The sequence below is a fragment of the Pristiophorus japonicus genome, chromosome 9, assembly GCF_044704955.1.
Source record: "Pristiophorus japonicus isolate sPriJap1 chromosome 9, sPriJap1.hap1, whole genome shotgun sequence".
In the NCBI taxonomy this organism is placed as follows: domain Eukaryota; kingdom Metazoa; phylum Chordata; class Chondrichthyes; family Pristiophoridae; genus Pristiophorus; species Pristiophorus japonicus.
This window is the reverse complement of record NC_091985.1, coordinates 47,974,865-47,999,935: the sequence shown is the minus strand read 5'-3', so window position 1 is coordinate 47,999,935 and position 25,071 is coordinate 47,974,865. Positions and strand designations below refer to the sequence as shown.

The following is a 25,071-nucleotide window of genomic DNA, read 5'->3' as shown; positions in this document are numbered from 1 at the left end:
CGCTTGGCCATTGGAAGCCGGCTTGAACGGTGCCGTCCTGACATGTTTGATGCCATTACCCGACATGAACTCCCAGAATTCATAGCTAGTGAAACACGGGCCATTGTCACTAACCAGGATGTCCGGCAAGCCGTGGGTCGCAAAGACCGCACGCAGACTCTCCACAGTGGTGGATGTTGTGCACGAATTCAATATGATGCACTCGATCCATTTCGAGTACGCATCAGCAACAATGAGGAACATTTTTCCCATGAACGGGCCCGCGTAGTCTATGTGAATATGTGACCATGGCCTGGTGGGCCAGGGCCACGAGCTGAGTGGGGCCTCGCTGGGGGCATTGCCCAGCTGGGCACACGTTGTGCTCCTGCGAATACAGTGTTCCAGGTCTGAGTCAATTCCCGGCCACCATACATGTGACTGGGCAATGGCCTGCATTAGCACGATGCCTGGGTGCTCGCTGTGGAGTTCCCTGATGAATGCTTCCCTTCCCTTCTGGGGCATGACTACCTGGCTGCCCCATAGTAGGCAGTCGGCTTGGATGGAGAGCTCATCCGTCCGTCTGTGAAACGGTCTGACCTCCTTGGGGCATGCTCCATGTGCGGGCGCCCAATCCCCAGTAAGGACACATTCCTTAATCAAGGATAGGAGGGGATCTCTGTTGGTCCAGATTTTGATCTGGCGGGCTGTGATGGGGGAGCCTGCGCTGTCAAAGGCTTCAACGGCCATGACCATCTTGGCGCTTTGCTCCGCTGCCCCCTCAGTGGTGGCCAGAGGAAGCCTGCTGAGCGCATCAGCGCAATTTTTGGTGCCTGGCCGGTGCCGTATGGTGTAGTCATACGCAGCCAGCGTGAGAGCCCATCGCTGTATGTGAGCTGATGCATTGGCATTGACAGCTTTGCTGTCTGACAACAGGGATGTTAACAGCTTGTGGTCCGTTTCTAACTCGAACCTTCTGCCAAAAAGGTACTGGTGCATCTTTTTCACCCCGTAGATACATGCGAGTGCTTTCTTTTCAACCATGCCATATCCCCGTTCTGCTTGGGAGAGCGACCTGGAGGCATAAGCCACAGGTTGGAGTTGGCCCTCATCATTACTCTGCTGCAACACGCACCCAACCCCATAGGATGATGCATCACATGTCAAAACCAATTTCTTACAGGGGTTGTACAGAGTCAACAGTTTATTAGAACAAAACAGGTTCCGCGCCCGATTGAAGGCCCGTTCCTGATAGTCCCCCCAAAACTACTCGCAACCCTTATGCAGGAGTACATGTAGTGGCTCCAACAATGTGCTTAAGTTCGGCAGAAAGTTCCCGAAATAGTTCAAGATTCCCAGAAATGAACGCAACTCCAATGTGTTGCCGGGCCTGGGCGCACGATGAATCGCTTCCATTTTGGATTCCGTAGGCCGGATCCCATCTGCGGCAACCCTCCTGCCCAAAAACTCGACCTCTGGGGGCCAAAAACACACACTTGGACTTCTTTGGTCACAGGCCTACCCGGTCCAGTCGGCGTAGCACCTCCTCTAGGTTGTGGAGGTGTTCCTTGGTGTCTCGACCCGTGATAAGGATGTCGTCCTGAAATACGATTGTTCCAGGGATGGATTTGAGCAGGCTTTCCATGTTCCTTTGAAATATAGCGACCGCTGATCGAATGCCAAATGGACACCTGTTGTAGACAAACAGCCCCTTGTGCGTGGTGATGGTGGTCAGTAGCTTGGATTCTTCGGCCAGTTCCTGGGTCATGTAGGCTGAAGTGAGGTCCAACTTGGTGAACAGCTTGCCGTCTGCCAGCGTGGCAGAAAGATCCTCCGCTCTCGGAAGCGGGTATTGGTCTTGTAGTGACACTCGGTTGATAGTGGCCTTGTAGTCGCCACAGATCCTGACCGAGCCATCCGTTTTTAGGACAGGGACGATGGGGCTTGCCCAGTCGCTGAATTCAATGGGCGAAATTATGCCCTCTCTTAGCAACCTGTCCAACTCACTCTTAATTTTCTCCCACATCACATACGGCACAGCTCTGGCTTTGTGGTGCACTGGTCTGGCGTCCGGGGCGATGCGTATCACTACTTTTGTACCTTTGAAACATAGAAACATAGAAAATAGGTGCAGGAGTAGGCCATTCGGCCCTTCTAGCCTGCACCGCCATTCAATGAGTTCATGGCTGAACATTCAACTTCAGTACCCCATTCCTGCTTTCTCGCCATACCCCTTGATCCCCCTAGTAGTAAGGACCTCATCTAACTCCTTTTTGAATATATTTAGTGAATTGGCCTCAACAACTTTCTGTGGTAGAGAATTCCACAGGTTCACCACTCTCTGGGTGAAGAAGTTCCTCCGCATCTCGGTCCTAAATGGCTTACCCCTTATCCTTAGACTGTGACCTCTGGTTCTGGACTTCCCCAACATTGGGAACATTCTTCCTGCATCTAACCTGTCTAACCCCGTCAGAATTTTAAACGTTTCTATGAGGTCCCCTCTCATTCTTCTGAACTCCAGTGAATACAAGCCCAGTTGATCCAGTCTTTCTTGATAGGTCAGTCCCGCCATCCCGGGAATCAGTCTGGTGAACCTTCGCTGCACTCCCTCAATAGCAAGAATGTCCTTCCTCAGGTTAGGAGACCAAAACTGTACACAATACTCCAGGTGTGGCCTCACCAATGCCCTGTACAACTGTAGCAACACCTCCCTGCCCTGTACTCAAATCCCCTTGCTATGAAGGCCAACATGCCATTTGCTTTCTTAACCGCCTGCTGCACCTGCATGCCAACCTTCAATGACTGATGTACCATGACACCCAGGTCTCTTTGCACCTCCCCTTTTCCTAATCTGTCACCATTCAGATAATAGTCTGTCTCTCTGTTTTTACCACCAAAGTGGATAACCTCACATTTATCCACATTATACTTCATCTGCCATGCATTTGCCCACTCACCTAACCTATCCAAGTTGCTCTGCAGCCTCACAGCATCCTCCTCGCAGCTCACACTGCCACCCAACTTAGTGTCATCCGCAAATTTGGAGATACTACATTTAATCCCCTCATCTAAATCATTAATGTACAGTGTAAACAGCTGGGGCCCCAGCACAGAACCTTGCGGTACCCCACTAGTCACTGCCTGCCATTCTGAAAAGTACCCATTTACTCCTACTCTTTGCTTCCTGTCTGACAACCAGTTCTCAATCCATGTCAGTACACTACCCCCAATCCCATGTGCTCTAACTTTGCACATCAATCTCTTGTGTGGGACCTTGTCGAACGCCTTCTGAAAGTCCAAATATACCACATCAACTGGTTCTCCCTTATCCACTCTACTGGAAACATCCTCAAAAAATTCCAGAAGATTTGTCAAGCATGATTTCCCTTTCACAAATCCATGCTGACTTGGACCTATCATGTCACCTCTTTCCAAATGCACTGCTATGACATCCTTAATAATTGATTCCATCATTTTACCCACTACCGATGTCAGGCTGACCGGTCTATAATTCCCTGTTTTCTCTCTCCCTCCTTTTTTAAAAAGTGGGGTTACATTGGCTACCCTCCACTCCATAGGAACTGATCCAGAGTCAATGGAATGTTGGAAAATGACTGTCAACGCATCCACTATTTCCAAGGCCACCTCCTTAAGTACTCTGGGATGCAGTCCATCAGGCCCTGGGGATTTATCGGCCTTCAATCCCATCAATTTCCCCAACACAATTTCCCGGCTAATAAGGATTTCCCTCAGTTCCTCCTCCTTACTAGACCCCCCGACCCCTTTTATAACCGGAAGGTTGTTCGTATCCTCCTTCGTGAATACCGAACCAAAGTACTTGTTCAATTGGTCCGCCATTTCTTTGTTCCCCGTTATGACTTCCCCTGATTCTGACTGCAGGGGACCTACGTTTGTCTTTACTAACCTTTTTCTCTTTACATATCTATAGAAACTTTTGCAATCCGTCTTAATGTTCCCTGCAAGCTTCTTCTCATACTCCATTTTCCCTGCCCTAATCAAACCCTTTGTCCTCCTCTGCTGAGTTCTAAATTTCTCCCAGTCCCCAGGTTCGCTGCTATTTCTGGCCAATTTGTATGCCACTTCCTTGGCTTTAATACTATCCCTGATTTCCCTTGATAGCCACGGTTGAGCCACCTTCCCTTTTTTATTTTTATGCCAGACAGGAATGTACAATTGTTGTAGTTCATCCATGCGGTCTCTAAATGTCTGCCGTTGCCCATCCACAGTCAACCCGTTAAGTATCATTTGCCAATCCATCCCAGCCAATTCACGCCTAATACCTTCAAAGTTAGCCTTCTTTAAGTTCTGGACTATGGTCTCTGAATTAACTGTTTCATTCTCCATCCCAATGCAGAATTCCACCATATTATGGTCACTCTTCCCCAAGGGGCCTCGCACAACGAGAGTGTTAATTAATCCTCTCTCATTACATAACACCCAGTCTAAGATGGCCTCCCCCCTAGTTGGTTCCTCGACATATTGGTCTAAAAAACCATCCCTTATGCACTCCAGAAAATCCTCCTCCACCGTATTGCTTCCAGTTTGGTTAGCCCAATCTATGTGCATATTAAAGTCACCCATTATAACTGCTGCACCTTTATTGCATGCACCCCTAATTTCATGTTTGATGCCCTCCCCAACATCACTACTACTGTTTGGAGGTCTGTACACAACTCCCACTAACGTTTTTTGCCCTTTGGTGTTCTGCAGCTCTACCCATATAGATTCCACATCATCCAAGCTAATATCCTTCCTAACTATTGCCTTAATCTCCTCCTTAACCAGCAATGCTACCCCACCTCCTTTTTCTTTTATTCTATCCTTCCTGAATGTTGAATACCCCTGGATGTTGAGTTCCCAGCCCTGATCATCCTGGAGCCACGTCTCCGTAATCCCAATCACATCATATTTGTTAACATCTATTTGCACAGTTAATTCATCCACCTTATTGCGGATACTCCTTGCATTAAGACACAAAGCCTTTAGGCTTGTTTTTTTAACACCCTCTGTCCTTTTAGAATTTTGCTGTACAATGGCCCTTTTTGTTCTTTGCCTTGGGTTTCTCTGCCCTCCACTTTTCCTCATCTCCTTTCTGTCTTTTGTTTTTGCCTCCTTTTTGTTTCCCTCTATCTCCCTGCATTGGTTCCCATCCCGACACCAGGTTGAAATAATGACTCAAATTTCTGTAGGACCTGTGAGCATGAACTTCGCTCCACAGACGAAATGGCGTGCACATCCTCCTATTTCCAGTTCATGTTGGCTAGCCAGCTCCTCCCCAAAAGCGCGGGACCATTTCCTGGGACAATCCAGAGTGGCAGCCGGTTCTCTGATGCATTATGTGTGGCCACCAACATTGCACTGCCTAGCACTGGGTTGATCTCTTTGGTGTACGTCCGTAGTTGCGTGTCAATGCGTTTGGGTCTGCTAGCTCTGAGCGGCCATAGTTTCTCGAATTGTTGGACACTCATAAGTGACTGGCTGGCCCCTGTGTCCAGCTCCATGCGTACCAGGATGCCGTTTAATCGGACTTTCATCATCATAGGTGGCGTTTTGGTATATGAGCTGTGGATGTTTGCCACATGAACCCGCTGAACTTCAGCGTCCATTGCTTTGTCCCAAGCATCAACCTGCCTTGCAGACCCCTCTTCCGGTTCATCTGCCTCGTAAATTAGCCTCGCTGCAGGTTTCCTGCACATTCTGGCTAAATGTCCACTGAAGTTACAATTTCTACAGATAAATGTTGAAACCTACAGGTTTTTGCAGCATGTCTGCCCCTGTACCTCCAGCATGAGCTGAGATCGTTGTGAACAAAAGGGCTGTTACCAGGCATTCCTCTCTGATTGTCTCTTAGTTTACTCTTGAGCACTCTGTTAATGGATGTCAATTTGTCCACCGTGATGGCGTAAATGTCCGTTCAACCTGCCATTGTCTCTGTTGAGAACCCACTCTAGAGTCTGTTGCTGCCTGGGTGGTGTCGAATTGCCCTTGCCTGCCTGCGGGGTTCTGAGTCGCGTTTACAATGTTAACTCCCTGATCCATCGCCATGTTGGAAGCAGAGTTGCGCGCGTATATTATCTTGGTATGCTCCTCCCCCGCCATGAAGGTCTGAGCCATCAACGCCGCCGCTTCCAAGGTCAAGTCCTTGGTCTCAATTAGCTTTCTGAAAATCCCGGCATGGCCAATGCCCTCAATAAAGAAAATCCTTAATATCTCCCCCCTACAGCTCTGTGAACTTACAGAGGCTGGCCAAGCACCGAAGGTCTGCAACGAAGTCCGGTATGCTCTGTCCTTCCCGACGTCAGTGTGTATAGAATCGATGTCGGGCCATGTGTATACTGCTTGCCAGTTTGAGGTGCTTCAAAGGTTTTGTCCGCCGGCTTCTCGGGTGGAAGCAGGTCTTTCATCAACGCGTACGTCTTAGGTCCACGGCTGGTCAGTAAATGCGCCCTATGCTTGTCAACCGCTGCATCTCCCAGCCAGTCCTTCATCACAAATCTCTGCTGGAGCCTCTCAACGAAATCGTCCCAGTCCTCACCAACACAGTACCGTTCCTCTGTGCTACCGGCGGCCATTCTCGTGAGTCGTTGATTCCCGTTTCTCGTCGCCAAATATAATGTCCTTACACAGTATTATAAATTCACACGAGGCACATTCTGCAGACAAGGTCACTCTGTGACCTGAACCTTTATTCACAGGACCAAGAAGTGATGAGCCTGCGTGGGACCTCCCTTTATATACCTCGATGACCAGGTGAGGAGTGTCTCCCACAAGTTCACCCCCTGTGGTCAAGGTGTGCATTTCTTAGGTGTATACAGTATGCAATGTTGTTATGAAGGTTACAGTTACATGAAGGTTACATAAATGACAATAATGGTCCTTGCGTCAAGGAAAGGAATTCACTGGGAAGATACATCACACTTTTATCACATTTATGCCACACATGAGATACAATGAGAATTTTGTAACATGATGACTTTCTTCAATGCAATTTGTGTCATCAAGGCAGTATGTCTGCAATTCATTCAAAATATCACTGCCTGTGTCCTTAACCCACTCAAACCCTTATACTTTCACTATACCATAAGGCTTCCTTGGCTCACTGTACCCATACCAATAATTTTCCTTATCCTCACCTACAAATGCCTCCATGAGCGAACTCCACCTTACTTCAGTGACCTCCTTCAACTCTGTTCCTGCTCGAATCCTTTGCTTTTCTGATACTAACCTACCCCTCATTCCAAACCTTTTTTGGTCTATCATTGGCGGCTGCTCTTGCAGCCACCATGCTCCTTTCCCCTTGGACGCCCTCTCAAAATTCCCTCCACATTATCTCCTTCCTTTCTGTTCTCAAAAGTCGGTTTGAGATTTTCCAATCATTCTTTCAACCCTGCCTTTAACCACCGTGCGACCAATTGGTGTCCATTTCATTGCCTGATCTGTAAAGTGCTCTGGGATATCTTTCCAATGTAAGGAGAGCAATCTAAATTAAAGCTTTGTTGGTGGGTGGCAAATAAACTATTTAAAAAAAAAATCCCCTTTAAAAATTTGTAATTAGGTGAAAATGTGCTTAAGAACACTTAAGCATGCTTTTTAAAATTTGTTACAATACATAAAATTATTATTTCTGTGGAGTCACAAAAAAAATACCTATGTCTTTATTGCACTCAATAGGAGTCACCTGCCCTGGGTCCTTCCATACTGCAGCAGAGAGCGTAGCTAAAATCAAAACAGCTCTATTCAGATAAAAAAAACAGTGTGACATTTTAGATAGAAGCCGATGAAGTAACATAACTGTGTTTCTCGTCAGTAGCCTAATCCGGCAGGCAATATACTCTTTATAGAGCCTCCATATAACAACAAGCTTGCATTTATATAGCGCCTTTAATGTAGAGAAATTTGAGCAGGAACTTCACAGAAGTGTAAGCAGAGAAAAATTGACGCTGAGCCAAAGGAGAATGTAGAATGGGTGACTAAAATCTTGGACAAAGAGGTGGGTTTTAAGGAGTGTCTTAAAGGAGGAAAAGGAGATTGAGAAATGGAAACGTTTATCGAGGAAAATACATGCCAACCGTCCATGTTTTACATAAACAGTCAGTATTTCAGACATAGTGGAGTAGAAATTGGATCCTGCCCAAATCGAGGTGCAATGGAATGGTCCTAATACCAGTTTCAGGCACACATCCTAGACGCCTACTGAGCAACCCTAACCAACCTGGTGGGTAGTGCAGTGACATCGCGGAATGAACGTGTGCACCCATTGTACGCCTGCAAAATGGGATGGGCACAGCACCATCCAATTTTTGAGCCAGTGTCCACTTGTCTGTGTTTGTAGGGGCGCTGCTTAATTCTACTATCACTGCTACCAAAACTTACTGCTCGAGAGATAAGAATTCTGCTATAAGCTGTGACAGTTTTGTGATAACAGGAATTCCTCCTTGCAGAATATAGTGAAGTTTCAGTCCTCAAAATGAACAACTTTAGGTGGGAGAAGGATAAATTACAGAAGTGGGGAGGGGTTGGTGAGAATTAAAAATTGTTTGCATGAACTGGGGGGTGGGGGAGTATTGAAGATTAATGAGGGGAAAAATCAGGGAAGAGTGCTGGAGTGAGGGAAATGAATGCCATTATGTCAATGTAATAATCTTATGAACAATGTAATAATTGTATTTAGCAACAGAGAGTCCAAATACTTAATCACAATGGCTTGCAATTTCTGTTCAAGAAATGACCAGAAATCCTCCAAATTTCTGCCCTAGTCTTTCAACATGCAAGTAATGAAATGTTGGGTATACCCAAAGCTTAATTTAGGACTTAAATTGTATGTAGTTCTGGTCCCTCAGACACATTGGAGATGTATAGAAGCTCTGAGAACATAAGAAATAATAGCAGAAGTAGGAGGCCATTCAGCCCCTCGAGCCTGGTCCGCCAATCAATAAGATCATGGCTGATCTTCTACCTCAACTCCACTTGTTGATGATACAAAGATAGGTGGGAAAGCAAGTTGTGAGGAGCACACAACGAATCTACAAAGAGATATAGATAGGCTCAGTGAGTGGGCAAAAATTTGGCAGATGGACTATATAATGTGGGAAAATGTGAGGTTATCCACTTTGGTAAGAAAAATAAAAAAGCAAATTATTATTTAAGTGGGGAGCAAGTACAAAATGTTGCAGTACAAAATGCTGCAGTACAGAGGAATCTGGGGGTTCTTGTACATGAAACGCAAAAGGTTATCATGCAGGTACAGCAAGTAATCAGGAAGGCAAATGGAATGTTGCCCTTTATTGCAAGGGGGGATGGAGTTTGAAAGTAGCGAAGTTCTACTCCAACTGTATAAGGCGTGTAAGACCACACCTGGAGTACTACAGTTTTGGTCTCCTTATTTAAGGAAGTATACTTGCATTGGAGGCAGTTCAGAGAAGGTTCACAAGGTGAAGGGGTTGTCATATGAAGAAAGGTTGAGCAAGTTGGGTCTATATTCCTTGGAGTTTAAAAGAATGAGAGGTGATCTTATTGAAACATGTAAGATTCTGAGGGGGTTTGACAGGGTAGATGCTGAGAGGATGTTTCCCCTCATGGGGGAATCTAGAACTAGGGGCATAGTTTCAGAGGGGTCACCCATTTAAAACAGAAATGAGGAGGAATTTCTTCTCTCAGAGGGTCGTGAATCTTTAGAATTTTCTACCCCAGAGAGCTGTGGAGGCTGGGTCTTTGAATATATTTAAGGTGGCGATAGACAGATTTTTGAATGATAAGGGAGACAAGGGTTATGGGGAGCAGGCAGGGAAGTGGAGTTGAGGCCAGGATCAGATCAGCCATGATCTAATTGAATGGCAGAGCAGGCTCGGGGGGCCAAATGACCTACTCTTGCTCCTATTTCTATGTTCTTTCCAGCACTATCCCAATATCCCTTGATTCCCTTAATATCCAAAAATCTAGCGATCTCTGTCTTGAATATACTCAACGACTGAGCCTGCACAGCCCTCTGGGGTAGAAAATTCCAAAGATTCGCCACCCTCTGAGCGAAGAAATGTCTCCTCTTCTCAGTCCTAAATGGCCAACCCCTTATTCTGAGACTGTGACCCCTGGTTCTAGACTCCCCAGCCAGGGGAAACATTCTCCCCGCATCTACCCTGTCAAGCCTGTATGTTTCAATGAGATTACCGCTCATTCTGCTAAACTCTAGAGACTATTGACCTAAGTCTTCGCAATCTCTCCTCTTAGGATAATCCCCCATCACAGGAATCAGTCTGGTGAACCTTTGTTGTCCTTCCTCTACGGCAAGTATATCCTTCCTTAGGTAAGGAGACCAAAACTGTACACAATTCCCCAGGTGTGGTCTCACCAGGGCCCAATATAATTGCAGTAAGACATCTTTACTCTTATACTCAAATCCTCTTGTAATAAAGGCCATCATACCAGTTGCTTTCGAATTGCTTGCTGTACCTGCATGTTAACTTTCAGTGATTCGTGTATCCAGGTCCTCCTGATCATTTCTCAAACTCTCATCATTTAAAAATTATTTATTTTTCTATTTTCCCACCAAAGTGGATAACTTCACATTTCTCCACATCATATTCCATTTGCCATGTTCTTGCCCAGTAGGACTTAGATATGAGGATAGACTGGAATGGGCTCCCAAGTAGGGAGGCAGAATCCTGGAATAATTGAAGAAACGATTGGACCATCCCTGCGATAGGGAGTGGAAATGATTTCCCAGTGGAACAGCTTAAGCAAAGGTCTTTGTTCATTCATCCCTCATCAATTGTGACGTTGCATAGCCCCGCCTCCCAGTCGGCGCAGGCCCCGCCCTCGCTGGTTCTCCCGCGCTGTGGCGGCGGCTGGCCCGTGACCTGTGACCCAGAGCTCGGCGAGATGGCGGTGCAGCCGCGGGACCGGCTGTGCGGAGCGGACGGTGGGCAGGATGGCGGCGCCTTCGTGGCCTTCTACAGGTCTATGCCCGAGCAACCCCACACCACCTTCCGCGTCTTCGACCGTAACGACTACTACACGGTGCACGGGAAGGACGCGCTGTTCGCCGCCAAGGAGGTCTTCAAAACCAACGGCGTCATCAAGTCCCTGGGATCCGGTGGGTGCGCGCTGGGCCCACCGGGGCGGGGAGGAGGGAGAAGGCCGAACCCTGCGGGGCCGCAGCCCGGGCCGATCCGACCCGGCCTGGCCGACTCCGAGCAGTCCATCTGGGACTTTGTCCTCATTCATTCATTAACGAGACAAGCCCCTGAGCTACGCGGGACACGGGGCCCCGGTTCTTTACGGGATGCGGCTCCGCCGTGTGTGCGGTGGTCGGGTGTTTTTTGTTGTTTCCGATGAAAAGATGCAAATGCAGAAACCGCCCTCTCGATTCTTGCATTCTCTCTTGCAGCGCCCCTTCAATCTGTGCAGCCGTCTGACCTGACGACTCGAGTACAACACTTAACCCCATGTGTAAAACATGATGGGGAATGAGTTTACATGGTGGCATTGGGAAACCTACCTGTTAGTAAGCATCAGCGTGTAAGTTTGTAAATACCCTCTAAATGGTGCAGCATGGAAATTTGTAACCTGCAAGTTTAGGGGCATCTGATTAAGCCGGTGAGTAGCTGAGTTATGCAGAGTTGGAAAATCACAGGAATGATTCCTGGCCTGTGCTAAATTGATCTTAGTGAGGGGAGCAGAAGCAGCCATGGTGCTTCTCATGGTAGGTTTTTGTCTTTCCTGGACCACCAGATGCACACTAAATGCAGGCTACATGTAAAGTTTAAATGAGCTGAATTCCATGTATCTTAAGGTGCAGATATTTGTAATCCTAGTGTTGTTCTGATTTAGGATTTATCCAGCAATGTGTCAACAGTACTAAGAATACTTGACCAAACCCATGAAATTCAAACAGGACAATCCAGCAAGTCAAAAAACTATAACCACAAATAGAAGTGGAGTTGCCTGGAGCTTAGTGGGCCAGATTGCCAGGGATGAGGACAGAATTGGGTATGATAACTGTCTAAGCTCAGGTGAAGAATATCCACTTGGATGAATTATTGCATGTCTACTGGTGGCTGTGGAATAGTCTTAGCCAGAATCAGTGCTGATGCCTGGTGTGGGTGGGGGCTGATTGTGGTGTGGGGAAAAAGTTATATTAGTCATTACCATCCCTCTTTTTGCAGGAAACCATAAGATTGAAAGTGTCGTGCTGAGCAAAATGAACTTTGAATCTGTTGTCAGGGATCTTCTGTTGGTCCGACAGTACCGTGTGGAGGTTTATAGGAATAAAGCTGCGAGTAAGTCCTCAAAGGAGAATGATTGGTACTTGGCCTGTAAGGTAAGTGTTGGTAAACAGTAAAACTGTTCAGTTACTATAACTTCCATTCTTAAGCTAGAGAATTAAAAAAATACATTGGGCCCAAGTTTCCACATAATAAAAAAACGGGCGCCCCTCCGAGCTGGGCGCCCGTTTTTCGCGCTGGAAAAAAATCCGCGCAATTCTGGAGCGCCCTACAGCTCCATGTCTGCTTTGCGCGGCGCCCAGGGGGCGGAGCCTACCACTCGCGCCGATTTTGTAAGTGGGAGGGGGCGGGTACCATTTAAATTCGTTTTTTTCCTGCCGGCAACCCTGCGCGTGCGCGTTGGAGCGTTCGCGCACGCGCAGTGTGAAGGAAACATTGGCACTCGACCATTTTTGTAGTTCTTTGTAGCTGTTTAATTTTTGAACATTTTTTTAATATAAGCACATTGCCATCAGTACTGAGGCTTCTTGCAGCAGCGAGAAGGCTGCAGGAAGCCTCAAGCCTCAAAGTTGAGGCAGCCGTTTCCCTCCACCTTCTCCCCCCCCCCCCCCCCCCCCAAGCCTGCCGTCGGGAACGGCTTCCTCCTCCTCTCCCCCCCCCCCCCCCCCGGTGGGAATGAACGGCTTGCTCCCCCCGCCCCCCCCCCCCCCCCCCCCCCCGCGGGAACAAACGGCTTCCTCAATTCTCCCTGGCTGAAGCACTTTCACACAGGTAGGAAGATGGTTTATTTAATCTTTTCTTTGCTTGGATTTATTTGTATTAGTATAAATAAGGATTTATTATAGAATTTAATGACTTCCCCTCCCCCCCACCTCGTTCTGGACGCCTAATTTGTAACCTGCGCCTGATTTTTTAATGTGTAGACAAGGTTTTTTCAGTTCTACAAAAATCTTCACTTGCTCCATTCTAAGTTAGTTTGGAGTACGTTTTCACTGTGGAAACTTTGAAATCAGGTGTCAGTAGCTGGACACGCCCCCTTTTGAAGAAAAAATTCTGTTCCAAAGTGAAACTGTTCTACCTGACTAGAACGGCAGAAAAAAAAATGTGGAGAATTGCGATTTCTAAGCTAGTCCGTTCTCCACCAGTTGCTCCTAAAAAATCAGGCGCAAATCATGTGGAAACTTGGGCCCATTATGTTGCAGTGAGTGGTGGAGGGGAGGGGAAAGAGAGTGATTGCCTATTAGGTGGCATGCTTTTCCTTATGTCATGTCTACTAGTGTGAAAGAGGTGTTAAAAGAGCTTCCCTGGATATTCAAGTGTTGGATGGAGATGTCCAAGGCAATAATATGGCGATTCACCAAAGTGTTCATGAGCAGAGTTCCAGGAGTGTGTGTTGCAAGCAATAAACTCAGTTATGGAATAGCTATGATGAAAACAATATTGATTATCATGGATCATTCCAGATGATTAGCAGCTTCCCTAATTTTAGAAAGTACGGATGTAGGTAAAGACAGCAATTTTTAAAGAAGGAAAGGCAGACTGATGAGATGGGAATGGGGTGGAGACAGCAATTTTTCAAGGAGGAAAAGTAGACTGATGAGGTGGGATAGGGAGTAAGTTTTCAGGCAAATATCTTGAGATATTAAAATCCTCTTTAAGGCATGCTGTAGCAAAAACATGTGATGTACACTTGGGGCCCATTGGTTGGGAATCAACAGCCAGAGGAATTCTATTCCTTGTGATGTAATTTTTAAAAATCCCTAGAATTACTGTCTGCTTGGTAAAAAATCATTTTTTTAACCTTTTTCTCTCCACAGGCCTCTCCTGGTAACCTCACTCAGTTTGAAGAGATTCTTTTTGGCAACAATGATATGTCTACTGCAGCTGGCGTAGTGGGCGTTAAACTGGGCACTGCAGATGGGCAGAGGTTAGTTGGTGTTGGTTACGTCGACTCCACACTTCGGAAGTTAGGCGTGTGTGAGTTCCCGGACAACGATCAATTTTCCAATCTGGAGGCTCTGCTGGTGCAGATTGGGCCCAAAGAATGTGTACTGTCAGGTGGCGAGACTGCAGGAGATATCACGAAACTGCGACAGGTAAATTTCTGACTTTTCACTTGATGTCCGGTGAGAGTGGGTAAGTGCGAGATGTGAATTTTAGTTGCTGCTCAAAATTGCAGAGCTAATATTTACAGTGTTGCCATGTTGTGATTGAGGCTCCCCATTGTATCAGTTGGTTAATTACTGCTTGGTACACCTAAGAGGGGTCTAGGTTTAATCAGTTGTCTGTGCTGGGTTAACTGATCTCAACTGCGGTGCTACAAACAGCTTTGGGGTGGCTAGCTCTAAAATTGGGCTAAGGAAGACATAGAAGTGAGATGGGCTGAAACATTTGATAGCAGGACATGGGCTAAAGTGGAGGTGGCACAGAGCCTGGGAAAAATCGGGGTTGGGGCAAGGAGTGGGCCAGAGATCAGGTCGGAGGTCAAAGAAGCAGGTAAGAGCTGCCACTGCACCACCAATACTGGGAGGCCTGCAACTGCAGTATGACAGGTGTTTACATTGCAAATTCCCATTTCAGTGTTTACATAGTTCAACTATGAACTTGACAACAGGAGGTTGGGCAGAATTATATGCATATGCATAACTTTTAATCAGATATAAATTATGGACCAATTGTTAACTATTATGATGCAAGGCCTTTTTGATTTGTTAATGTGAAATGACGCACGACTGAGCAGAGTTGCGAGTTCTTCTGTAATTCTTTATCTGCAGTGCTGTATAAGTACCTGGAACCACATTGCAGAGCTTGATGCTTGTTTCCCTCTGACACATGACCCTCCGTGTTTCTTTATTCCTTCCTTTACTCCATCTTTCCTGTAGACAAGTCACCCGTGATTGGGTATAGCTTTGTGGACATTGCTTTTTTTTAAACTCCCCTTATCAAAGTGGCCATTAGCCTAGACACTGAATGTTGGCAGGCTATTTCAGTTACAAGGCTGATACCAGAACTAACAGGGTATAACTATCAGGAATGACTAATCAGACTGGGGTGCATTTCTCTAGCAAAGGGAATACTGAATGGTGACCTGAGGTCTTCAGAATTATGAAGGGGTTCGATAGGATAGTAGACTTAGGGAGGATGTTTCCACTTGTGGGGGAGTCCAAAACTAGGGGCTATAATATAAGATAGTCCAATATGAGATAATATAAGATATAATAATACAAGATAAATCCAATAAGGAATTCAGGAGAAACTTCTTTCCTCGAGTGGTGAGAATGTGGAACTTGCTACTACGTGGAGCAGTTGAGGTGAATAGCATTTAAAGAAAGATAGACTTGGATTTATATAGCGCCTTTCCTGAACACCGGACATCTCCAAGCGCTTCACAGCCAATGAAGTACTTTTGGAGTGTAGTCACTGTTGTAATGTAGGAAAGTGGAAGCTAGATACGTACATGAGGGAGAAAGGAATAGAAGGATATGCAGATAGAGCGAGATGAAGTAAGGCGGGAAGAAGCTCATTTGGAGTATGAACCAGTTGGGCAGAATGGCATGTTTCTGTGCTGTACATTCTATATAATTCTATGTGGACAGTAGGAGTGTGTGTGTATGTACTCGGCCCATGCAGCAGAGCCTGGTCTCCAGTCGTCTTGGATCCCCTTGCCACTGGACCAAGACCTTGCTCTGTCAAGCACGTGTGGTAGCTGGTGTGCAACGGCCACCCCACGTTAAAAGAATTCACGCACTGGCATCTTACACCTTTTTAAGATAAAGTTCGGGCCCTGGAACATCAGGACCCTCATGGATAACAGCAACAGACCGGAACACCGTGCTGCTATCATTGCCTGGGAACTCAGATGTTTCGACGTAGTCATCGCCGCCCTAAGCGAGACCCGATGGGCAGTGGAAGGCCAGCTCAAGGAACAAGGTGGTGGTTACGCCACCTTTTGGAACGGTAAACCAGAAGAAGAACGCTACCTCCCCTGGTCATCAGTGCATACACTGGAAGCTACAGACGAGACCAAACAGGAATTCTACTCTAGCCTTGAACAATCCCTGTCCCGAGTACCAACGGGCGACAAGCTGATCCTCCTTGGCGACTTTTAACGTTAAGAGTTGGGGAGGTGTGATCGGCAGAGAGGGGGGAGGGAAAACCAACACCAATGGTACCCTCCTCCTGATGAAATGCTTAGAAAATGGCCTTATCATAACCAACGCCTTGTTCCATCAGAGGGACAATTACGAAGTTTCATGGCAATCCCCCTCGCTCCAAGCACTGGCATCTGCTCTATTCCATCATTGTCCGAGCGAGGGACCGCATGGACATGCGCATCACCTGCGCCATGACAGGAGCAGACGACTGCTGGACGGACCACTGCCTAATCCGCTCTGTCATCACCATCCATATAGCCCCAAAACAGCGGCGACAACAGAAACAGTGCCGCAGGAAAATCAACGCTGGAGCACTCAAAGACCCTGCTAAGAAAGCCCTATTCAGCCAGCGCTTCGCTACCATCCTAGCGACTTCAAGTGATCCAGAGTCGCAGAGTGAACACAGCGCCTGGTCTGCCCTCAAGGCCTCCATAACTAGCACCTGTGAAGAGATTCACTCAACCAGGAAACACCAAGACTGGTTCGACGAGGATGACCAGGAGCTAATAAGCCGCAGGCGCAAAGCATTCTTGAACTGGAAACAGCAACACAACTCGAGAGCAAGAAAGCAGCTCTACAGATGTCTGAAGGCCAAGGTCCAACAAAAAAAACTCTCAACCTAAAGAACAGATGATGGGTGGTGAAAGCGCAGGAGATCTAGCAACTAGTCGACAACCACGACGTGCATGGATTCTTCAGTGTAGTCAAGAACAACTACGGCCCAAGGCCCTACCCCACTGAGGGCCAAGAACGGAGAAGTACTCATCAAGGACCGAGAGGCAGTCAGCGCCCGCTGGAAGGAGCACTTCCACTCTGACACAGCAAGTGAGCTCTGACACAGCAAGCGAGCACCAGGTGAGCAGAGGAAACGCTTCAAGAGCACCCTAAGCCTCCTTGAAAAAGTGCAACATTCTCACTGACACCTGGGAATCCCTGGCCCAAGACCGCTCAAAGTGGAGGAGAAGCATCCGGGAAGGCGCCAAACACTGAGTCTCTTCGCTGGGAGCAAGCAGAGGCCAAGCGGAAGGAACGCTTGACAACTCAAGCACCCAACTTACCTGTCCCTCCAACCAATGTCCCTTCAACCATCGTCTGCCCCACCTGTGACAGAGACTAGGTCCCGCATCGGACTCATCAGTCACCTGAGAACTCATTTTTGGTGTGGAAGCAAGTCATCCTCTACTCCGAGGGACTGCCAGAGAGAGAGAGAATTCCATGTAAGCCCAATGCCTACACAAATAAATGTACTTTCTAGGAGGGGTGATTGGATAGCAATTAACAGCAAATCCGGTGGATTTTTCTGCTGTAGGTCAGGAATTGTCATGCCAATTGTAGTGTCGACCTATTGGGCCATGTGGCCTGTTTCTGTGCTGTAGAATTCAAGGTAACATCCACATATGAATCACTGGTTCGTGACCTCCACTGGCTAGTTTTTGCTCTTCATGATCCATGCAGAGGCCAATTTCAGCACCCCATTTATACTGCTATTATACTGACATCACCAAACTCATCACAGACCAGCGACTGAACTTGGGAGCATTCTGATCTTCATGGCTTAGTATCAGAACATGTATATATCAAATGAGTTTGGGTACATTTCCCTGTGTACAAAATAATTATACTCTAGTTTAAAAAGAAACCAAGCTATTTTTTTGTTTGCACAGATTGCACTTTTTTGCCCCCTCGATTTTGAAGAGTAGGCGTTTGTGTATGTTTCAGTCATTCTGCACTGGGGCGAAATGCAAGTTTACTGCCTTTGATTATCAATCAGAAAGCATGTCATGGGTGTTTATCTTTTATACTGTTGTATGGGTTTGAGCAGAATTCTGATGTCCATTGCTTGTGCAATTTATTACCAAACTGTGAGCTGTGATGCACATCATTAGACAATTGATTTTAAAGGACAAAATGACTGGCAAAGTCCTTTTGAATGCGAAGTACTTAACTCTGGTTGCACTCCAAGGAGTTACTTATTAATTAACAAGGGAGACTGGTATCTGAAATTCCATGGCAGGAATCCTCTCGCTCTCTCCACCCCACTAACACCATGGTTTTACATTTAACCCTAATTTCCTTTGTTAATCCTCCACTCTTGGCATTTTACCCACTCTGCCTGACCTCTGGTTGCTCCTTGACATCCTTCCAGGTTTCGCTTCATTCCTGGGATGAGCATCAAATTGTACTCTGATTCTTCCCAGGCCTGCCATGAGTGCTCCGTCCTCTCCTTAATGCCAAGGCATAACAGTACTCCTGGCTGAGCTCCCTCCCTTGCAGTCCTTTTAGGAAGACTGCTACGGAAGACTTTGCACCTTGAGCTCTTGCATGTCTTCGATCACCCAGAGACCCCCAGGATGATGCAGATTTAGCCACATTTTCTTTCTGTTCCCACCCCCCTAACTCAACAGCACCTTCCCCCTTGTAGTAGGAACTCCGAAGCGGGTAATGTGTGCAGGAGATCAAGTCTTGCCCGGTCAAAGACACAAGCATGTTGGTTATGTGGTAAACCTGTTCGAGAGAATCATTGCTGTTTTAGGAGGAAAAATCATTTAGCATTTTTAGTGTCATTACATTTGAATTGCTATTGTATATAAACAGCAGGGGATGGATGATGAGCTTCTGTAATAACCATGCAGTGCCTTGATAAACATACTGTTAGTTTTCAAATATCCTGCTTGACTGAGACAGTGTGTGTTAATGTATAATACAGGTAGTGCAACGGGGAGGCATTTTGATAACGGATAGAAAGAAAAGTGAGTTTACAAATAAAGACATTGTACAGGATCTGAACCGCCTGCTGAAAGGAAAAAAAGGGGAACAGATGTCAAGTGCTGCTCTGCCAGAGATGGAAAAACAAGTGAGTAAAGTGTCCTTCGCTAATTGCTCGACAGAGGGAGACAGTTATGTTCTGCGTACCTCCACCCTTTCTTAGATAGTTAAACGGAACATTTCCATCTGAGCTCCGTCAAAATGTTTGACATTTAAGCACTATATTAAATTGTTGATTCGTTTTTATGTTCATTACAATAAGAAAAAGTGCTGGCAAATGGAGTACTCAGTTATCATGAAGATGAGACTCTTTCCTGGCTTATTTTCTCTGCTGTCCACATTTCATACAAGGTCTGTGGCTAACAGGGTAGATGGGTGGCCAACTTGTTTCCAAACCTCTGCAGTTCCCATCCTGAAAGGGACTGTAATGAAGTGTGGCAAGTGAAAGATTGACTTTCCAGACCCTTCTGGAGGGGAAACTCCTGATCTCAATTCATAAACCGCCTTCCCCCTCTCCCATAGTAATATGGGTAAGATCAGCCCTTTGCGAATTGTGCGCAAGTCCACATCCCACAATCCTGTGCCACCTGTGGTGCTTCTAAAGTACTGCATTCACATTAAAATTTACACTCCCTGACGGTTTATGCATTGAGTGATGCCTATGAAATATTTATTTATATATTTGGTGTAAACGCTGAAATATTCGGTGTTTATTTCCCTGATCGATTAACTGTCCCACCATGAACTGGAAACGCTATCTGGCCTGGAATGCCATCCTGCAATTTGGTTTCCTTCACTTAAAAGATTTTTTTTAAGTGCTGAGGTGGCCTGTTGGGTCAATGGTTAAATATTCTGACTAGTGGCCCAGATAGATCTCAAATTTGATTCTGTTGGTCTGAATTTTATGGAAACAAATTGACTGCCGAGGGCAGACTCGGTAATCTAATACCTGAGACAGATATTAACAGTACTCCAGGGTACGGGTAATCATGGCGCAGGCAGCCTGAATCACTAATTGAAGCTGGAGAGGTAGAACCTGCCACTGGAGGTTGGGATTCTGCACACTCTCCAAGAAATCCCTGCAAGCCAATGCCCCAGCTTTAAGGCCATCCTGGCTGAGCAGGAAGCTTACCAGTTCTGTGCTGGCAAACTAAATGGTGTTAGCTGATTAAACTCTGCATAGTTGAGGCTTCCTGAGCCTTGCCTCAGTCATGTTGCACCTAATTGGGGTGTGTTTTTACAAAGACTCTAGTTGTGTAGATTTTTCATCTGCTTGGAGACTCCTGCATGACAATGGCCTTATGTGTGTCTGATATCTAGCTGACCCCCAAAATTAAATAATTGATTAGCATTGAAATTAATTTTGTTACAATGTGGGTACGGAAGATAAGATTGTGAAATAGGCTTCAACTTACACACGTTACTGCTAAGTTGCAAATGATAGGCTCCTTCAAGACTTGATCTTGTATGTAGTTGATAAGTGCATTATTTTTATTGTGGTTAGTGCAGCTTTACATACAGTAATAGTGACTACATGGCTAATGCAATTCTTTTTTCAATTTTAAAAGGTCGCCATGTCTTCTGTTTCTGCTGTGATCAAATATTTGGAACTCCTGTCTGACAAAAGTAACTTTGGCCAATATGAGCTGATGACCTTTGACCTGAATCAGTATATGAGGCTGGACAATGCAGCGGTCAGTGCACTCAATCTTTTTCAGGTGAGTGCTAGGTCTGACCCTTTGTACCTGTCAGTCTGAAGACAACTTCCCGCTTAGCAGGAGGAGCAGAGAAGATTCCAGCCCTTTAACCTGCCACACAGCTAAAACAGCAGCGTGCTTCAGACCACATTCTGTGACCGTTCCTATTTCCAGTGGTTTACTAAAGGGGAACTTTAGCATTGGGATAAATATGAAGAATTAATGTACAGTACTTTGCACAATGTGTTAAAAAATTATTCAGCAGGAAAGAAAATCTAAGACTAGTGTAGAAGCACTATATAAACATTACAGAAACACAATCACCAGTGGAGAGCAGATGTGATGCACTGGATAAAATGTGCACAAGACTTTTTGGAGCCCTGTAAATACAGTTGCACCAGACATTAATTGGGGCAGGAGGACAGTTATTGGTACATAATTCAGATCAGGGTAAGTTTATACACCAAAGCTCCATATTAAGTTGCCATGTTCATGAGATTATGCTACAGACTGAAGCACAGCTGGTATGTATTGTTAAATGGGAGAGGTGGAAGAATAAGACTTCCTATTTTATTCCCCAAGATATTTTCTCACCTTCCCCTTTCTTGGATCTCTCTCAGTGCATGTTCTACGGTCAAGTACATAGCCTATTCAAAGGTCAATGATATCCTCAAAGTCTACATTGTGTTTGAGAGTGGTATGAGAATTCTCTCTCCCTCCCCACCCCCCCCCCCCCTTTCCCTTCCTTTCTATGGGGAAACATTGCTTATAGCATACTTCCTATAGCACAGCTGTGATTAGCACTTCAGAATATGGGGGAATTTTAAGAGGGAAGCTGGGTTCTTCTCTCTGGCAACCCTCCATTGTTTACCACAATAAGTACAGATGAGGGAGGATATTTGGGCCATCTAGGTTATCCTTCCATAGCAACTTCCAGGATCTTGCCCTCTTAAGCAGCCAACCACCTGTTGAATGACTCCAGAATCTTTGTCTCTACAATCTCTGGAACAAAGGAATTGATGGATGGAAAAGACCACGGTCCATCTAGTTTGCCTTCTGCCATCCTGGTACTTGCATGATACAACAATAATGGAGTTGTTGACTAATCATAGCAAGCAACCAATCAATCTCTTATCAGTTAGTCGACTACAACAGACCCAGAGATGAGGTGAGGAAAACCCCCAGTGGTGGAAAACCATAGGTCCAAGGTCACCTGTTCCTCCCAAGCATGCTATATGATCAAATAACTTCCTTTTTCCCATTTATTTTTGTACGCTTCTGTCCTCTTATCTCCCTACTCTTTTTACTACCCCTCTCTGGAAATACAACAACTTTGGGAAGCAATCATATTTGAATGTTTTGAATTTATTGCCCCCTGCTCTGTCAGACCCAATATGTTGCAGAAAAGGCAGGTAAAAGAGATCTACAATAAAAAAATATCAGTTAGGGAGGAATTAAGGAAAAGCACACTGAACTGTCTTTAATAGGGTTTTTAAAAGCTGATAGCTTTCCTTCATTCCTCTCCTGCAGCTAGGATATTCTGCTACCAGTAGATCTTCCATCTCCTGGCTTGGCTGAGATGCAGTGAAACTCAGATTTCCGATTGAGTTCAGGTGTTCTAGTTCTTGAGAACTTTGCACTTGATATGTTTTCTGTTGTAACTAAATAGTAGTCAATACTTAAAAGCTTTTGATTGTGACACGTGACAGAATTGAAAAAGTGTAAAAACAAATGGATATCGTATTGTCGCTGGTACCCACAAAAGGTTGCCCCTATTTCTTTGGACAAGTTTTTCTGCAACAAATTAATTCAGGAGGCTAAGTTGTGGAACCTTGGGCCTTAAAGTTGCCCAATTGCTTTTGAGAGAACCAGGTAAATGGTCCTAATGCAAAGTCAAAAAAAGAGAAAAGACTATATAAATGAATTTAATTTTGACAAACTGAAATGTTAACACATAAATAAACATTGAGAAGTAAATTAAGTAATGAGCCTGTGCCATCAATTGATAGGCACGCACAATATATACAGCCCTTTTAAATTCTGGAACTATAGAACAGCATTTTGAAGTCGGGCAAAAAAAGTAGACCAAATCCAAGCGAGTTGGTATTTTTTCTGGTTTTCGTCCATTGCTGACTCAAATCTTCCATAAAGAATGTTATGGCAATTGTTCGTTATATTGACTGTAATCCACGCTGATCGAATAAATCTCCGTTTAACGAAACGTTGTACTGCTGCTGTTATGAATACAATATAATAGGGGCGAGGAACTGCCACAAAACAATTGGGAGGGTGAAAAATATGACCTGCAATGTTCTTTTCATCTTAGGGCTCATCAGAAGATGCTAGCAATACGCAGTCACTGGCCGGTTTACTGAACAAATGCAAGACCCCTCCGGGACAGCGCCTCGTGAATCAGTGGATCAAGCAGCCACTAATGGACAAGAACAGGATTGAGGAGAGGTAGACAGTTTTATAATACGAAAAATCATCTCAGTAGTTCTACAAGTAGCAGCTGTCCTATGGTACCTTGCCCAAATGGGCATTCTTTGCCTCAGCCCAGAGGTGAGGGTCATTAAACTATTCGACAGAGAGGTTGGGCATCTCACCAGAGTCTGATCCTCACTTGGCTGTTAACACGCTGTACTTCTCAGTAGGGCATCAGTGACCAGAAGCAATATCCCAGACTGACTTCCCCCCCCCCCCCCCTCAACCTACGCATTTGATACCAATTGTATTTATTCTATGACCACAGCAGCTGACGTTTGCTAACTCGTGCCTTGGACTTTCCTGGTCTTTATGGCTTAGTTTCACTAACGGATGTATATTTAACCACTGAAACTCTGGGGGAGTATGATCTACCTTATTTCGTGCAGTAGTGGTTTAAGAGCTGCGAGTTGAAAAAGCATCTAACCTGATAATATGGAGGGGGGAAAAAACAGAATTGTTACTGTTACCAATGTAGACTATGAACCCAGGAATTCATCACATGGCATTGTCATTACAATCGCAATGCAAAGTGCATTCAGGCTATTGTCAATCTCAAAGGCAGTGTTTGGGAATGATTAAACAACCAAAGTTATTTCCATTTAAGGCAGTTTTTTATTAACAGCATTTAATGATGCAGAGATAAATTGAGCTGAGTATTGTAACATTGTACCATTTCCCTCGCTATTAACTTGTAACCAATGTTAGAACTAGCAGTTCAAGTCTTGCATGATTTAGGCTTGTTTGAGATCTTCGTTGTGCTAGCTGTTAACCCTCTGCTACTAAAGTGTTCACTTGACAGTAGGATCTGATTGAGCTGGATGGGTAAGTGACACAACTGTTCCCGTTTACAAGCAGAGCAAGCACTAAAAATTGGATATCAAATATGTTAAAATAATTTGGGAATATTTGACCATTCCCTGGATTTGTGTCTTTTAATGAATTGAAGCAAACATAATCCAGTGAAGGAATGTTATTTTTCTGATTTTCTTCCCTCCTCTTGCTTAGGGACGCTTCCATAGGTATCAACAGCTCTTAGTACTTCATTCGAGGCCATTTCTCATGTGAAAAATTAAGCAACAAGTGAGAGCATCACATTTGAACCCAATTCTGTTCTCAGTGTTCACACACATGCACTTCCCAGCAAGGTCACCAGATATGAATTTGGACCAGGGAATCATGACTGATAATTCCACATCATCTCTCACATTCCTAGCTCCCTGCTGAGTAATGAAAGTATGGCGGAGAGGCGCTGTTGGCTCGGATACATGACCTCCTCTCACTCATCTGGCGGGAGGAGAGCATGCCGGGAGATCTCAGAAATGCAGTGATTGTGACCATCTTTTTAAAAAAAAAAGGGGACAAGTCCGACTGCGGCAATTACAGAGGAATCTCCCTGCTATTGGCCACTGGGAAAGTTGTTGCTAGAGTCCTCCTCAACCGTCTTCTCCCTGTGGCCGAGGAGCTCCTCCCGGAGTTACAGTGCGGATTTCGTCCCCTACGTGGCACAACGGACATGATCTTTGCAGTGCGACAGCTGCAGGAAAAATGCAGCACCAGCCCTTATACATGGCTGCCTTCGACCTTACAAAAGGTCTTTGATACTGTCAACCGCGAGGGTCTATGGAGCGACGTCCTCCGTTTCGGATGCCCCCAAAAGTTTGTCAACATCCTCCGCCTGCTCCACGACGACATGTAGGCCGTGATCCTTACCAACGGATCCAATACCGACCCAATCCACATCCGGATCGG

General features: G+C 45.7%; 1 protein-coding gene across 1 annotated transcript in view; it reads left to right on the top strand.

Moving 5' to 3' along the window:
• The first annotated feature begins 10,807 nt into the window (after positions 1 to 10,807).
• Positions 10,808 to 25,071, top strand: part of msh2 (mutS homolog 2 (E. coli)) — a 97,867-nt gene continuing 83,603 nt past the window's right edge. Inside the window, exons 1-6 of the mRNA XM_070889325.1 lie at positions 10,808 to 11,086; positions 12,159 to 12,313; positions 14,036 to 14,314; positions 19,080 to 19,226; positions 20,707 to 20,856; positions 23,162 to 23,295. Of these exons, the coding sequence (XP_070745426.1) occupies positions 10,873 to 11,086; positions 12,159 to 12,313; positions 14,036 to 14,314; positions 19,080 to 19,226; positions 20,707 to 20,856; positions 23,162 to 23,295 (1,079 nt within the window). The 5' untranslated portion in view covers positions 10,808 to 10,872. The remainder of the gene's footprint in view (positions 11,087 to 12,158; positions 12,314 to 14,035; positions 14,315 to 19,079; positions 19,227 to 20,706; positions 20,857 to 23,161; positions 23,296 to 25,071) is intronic.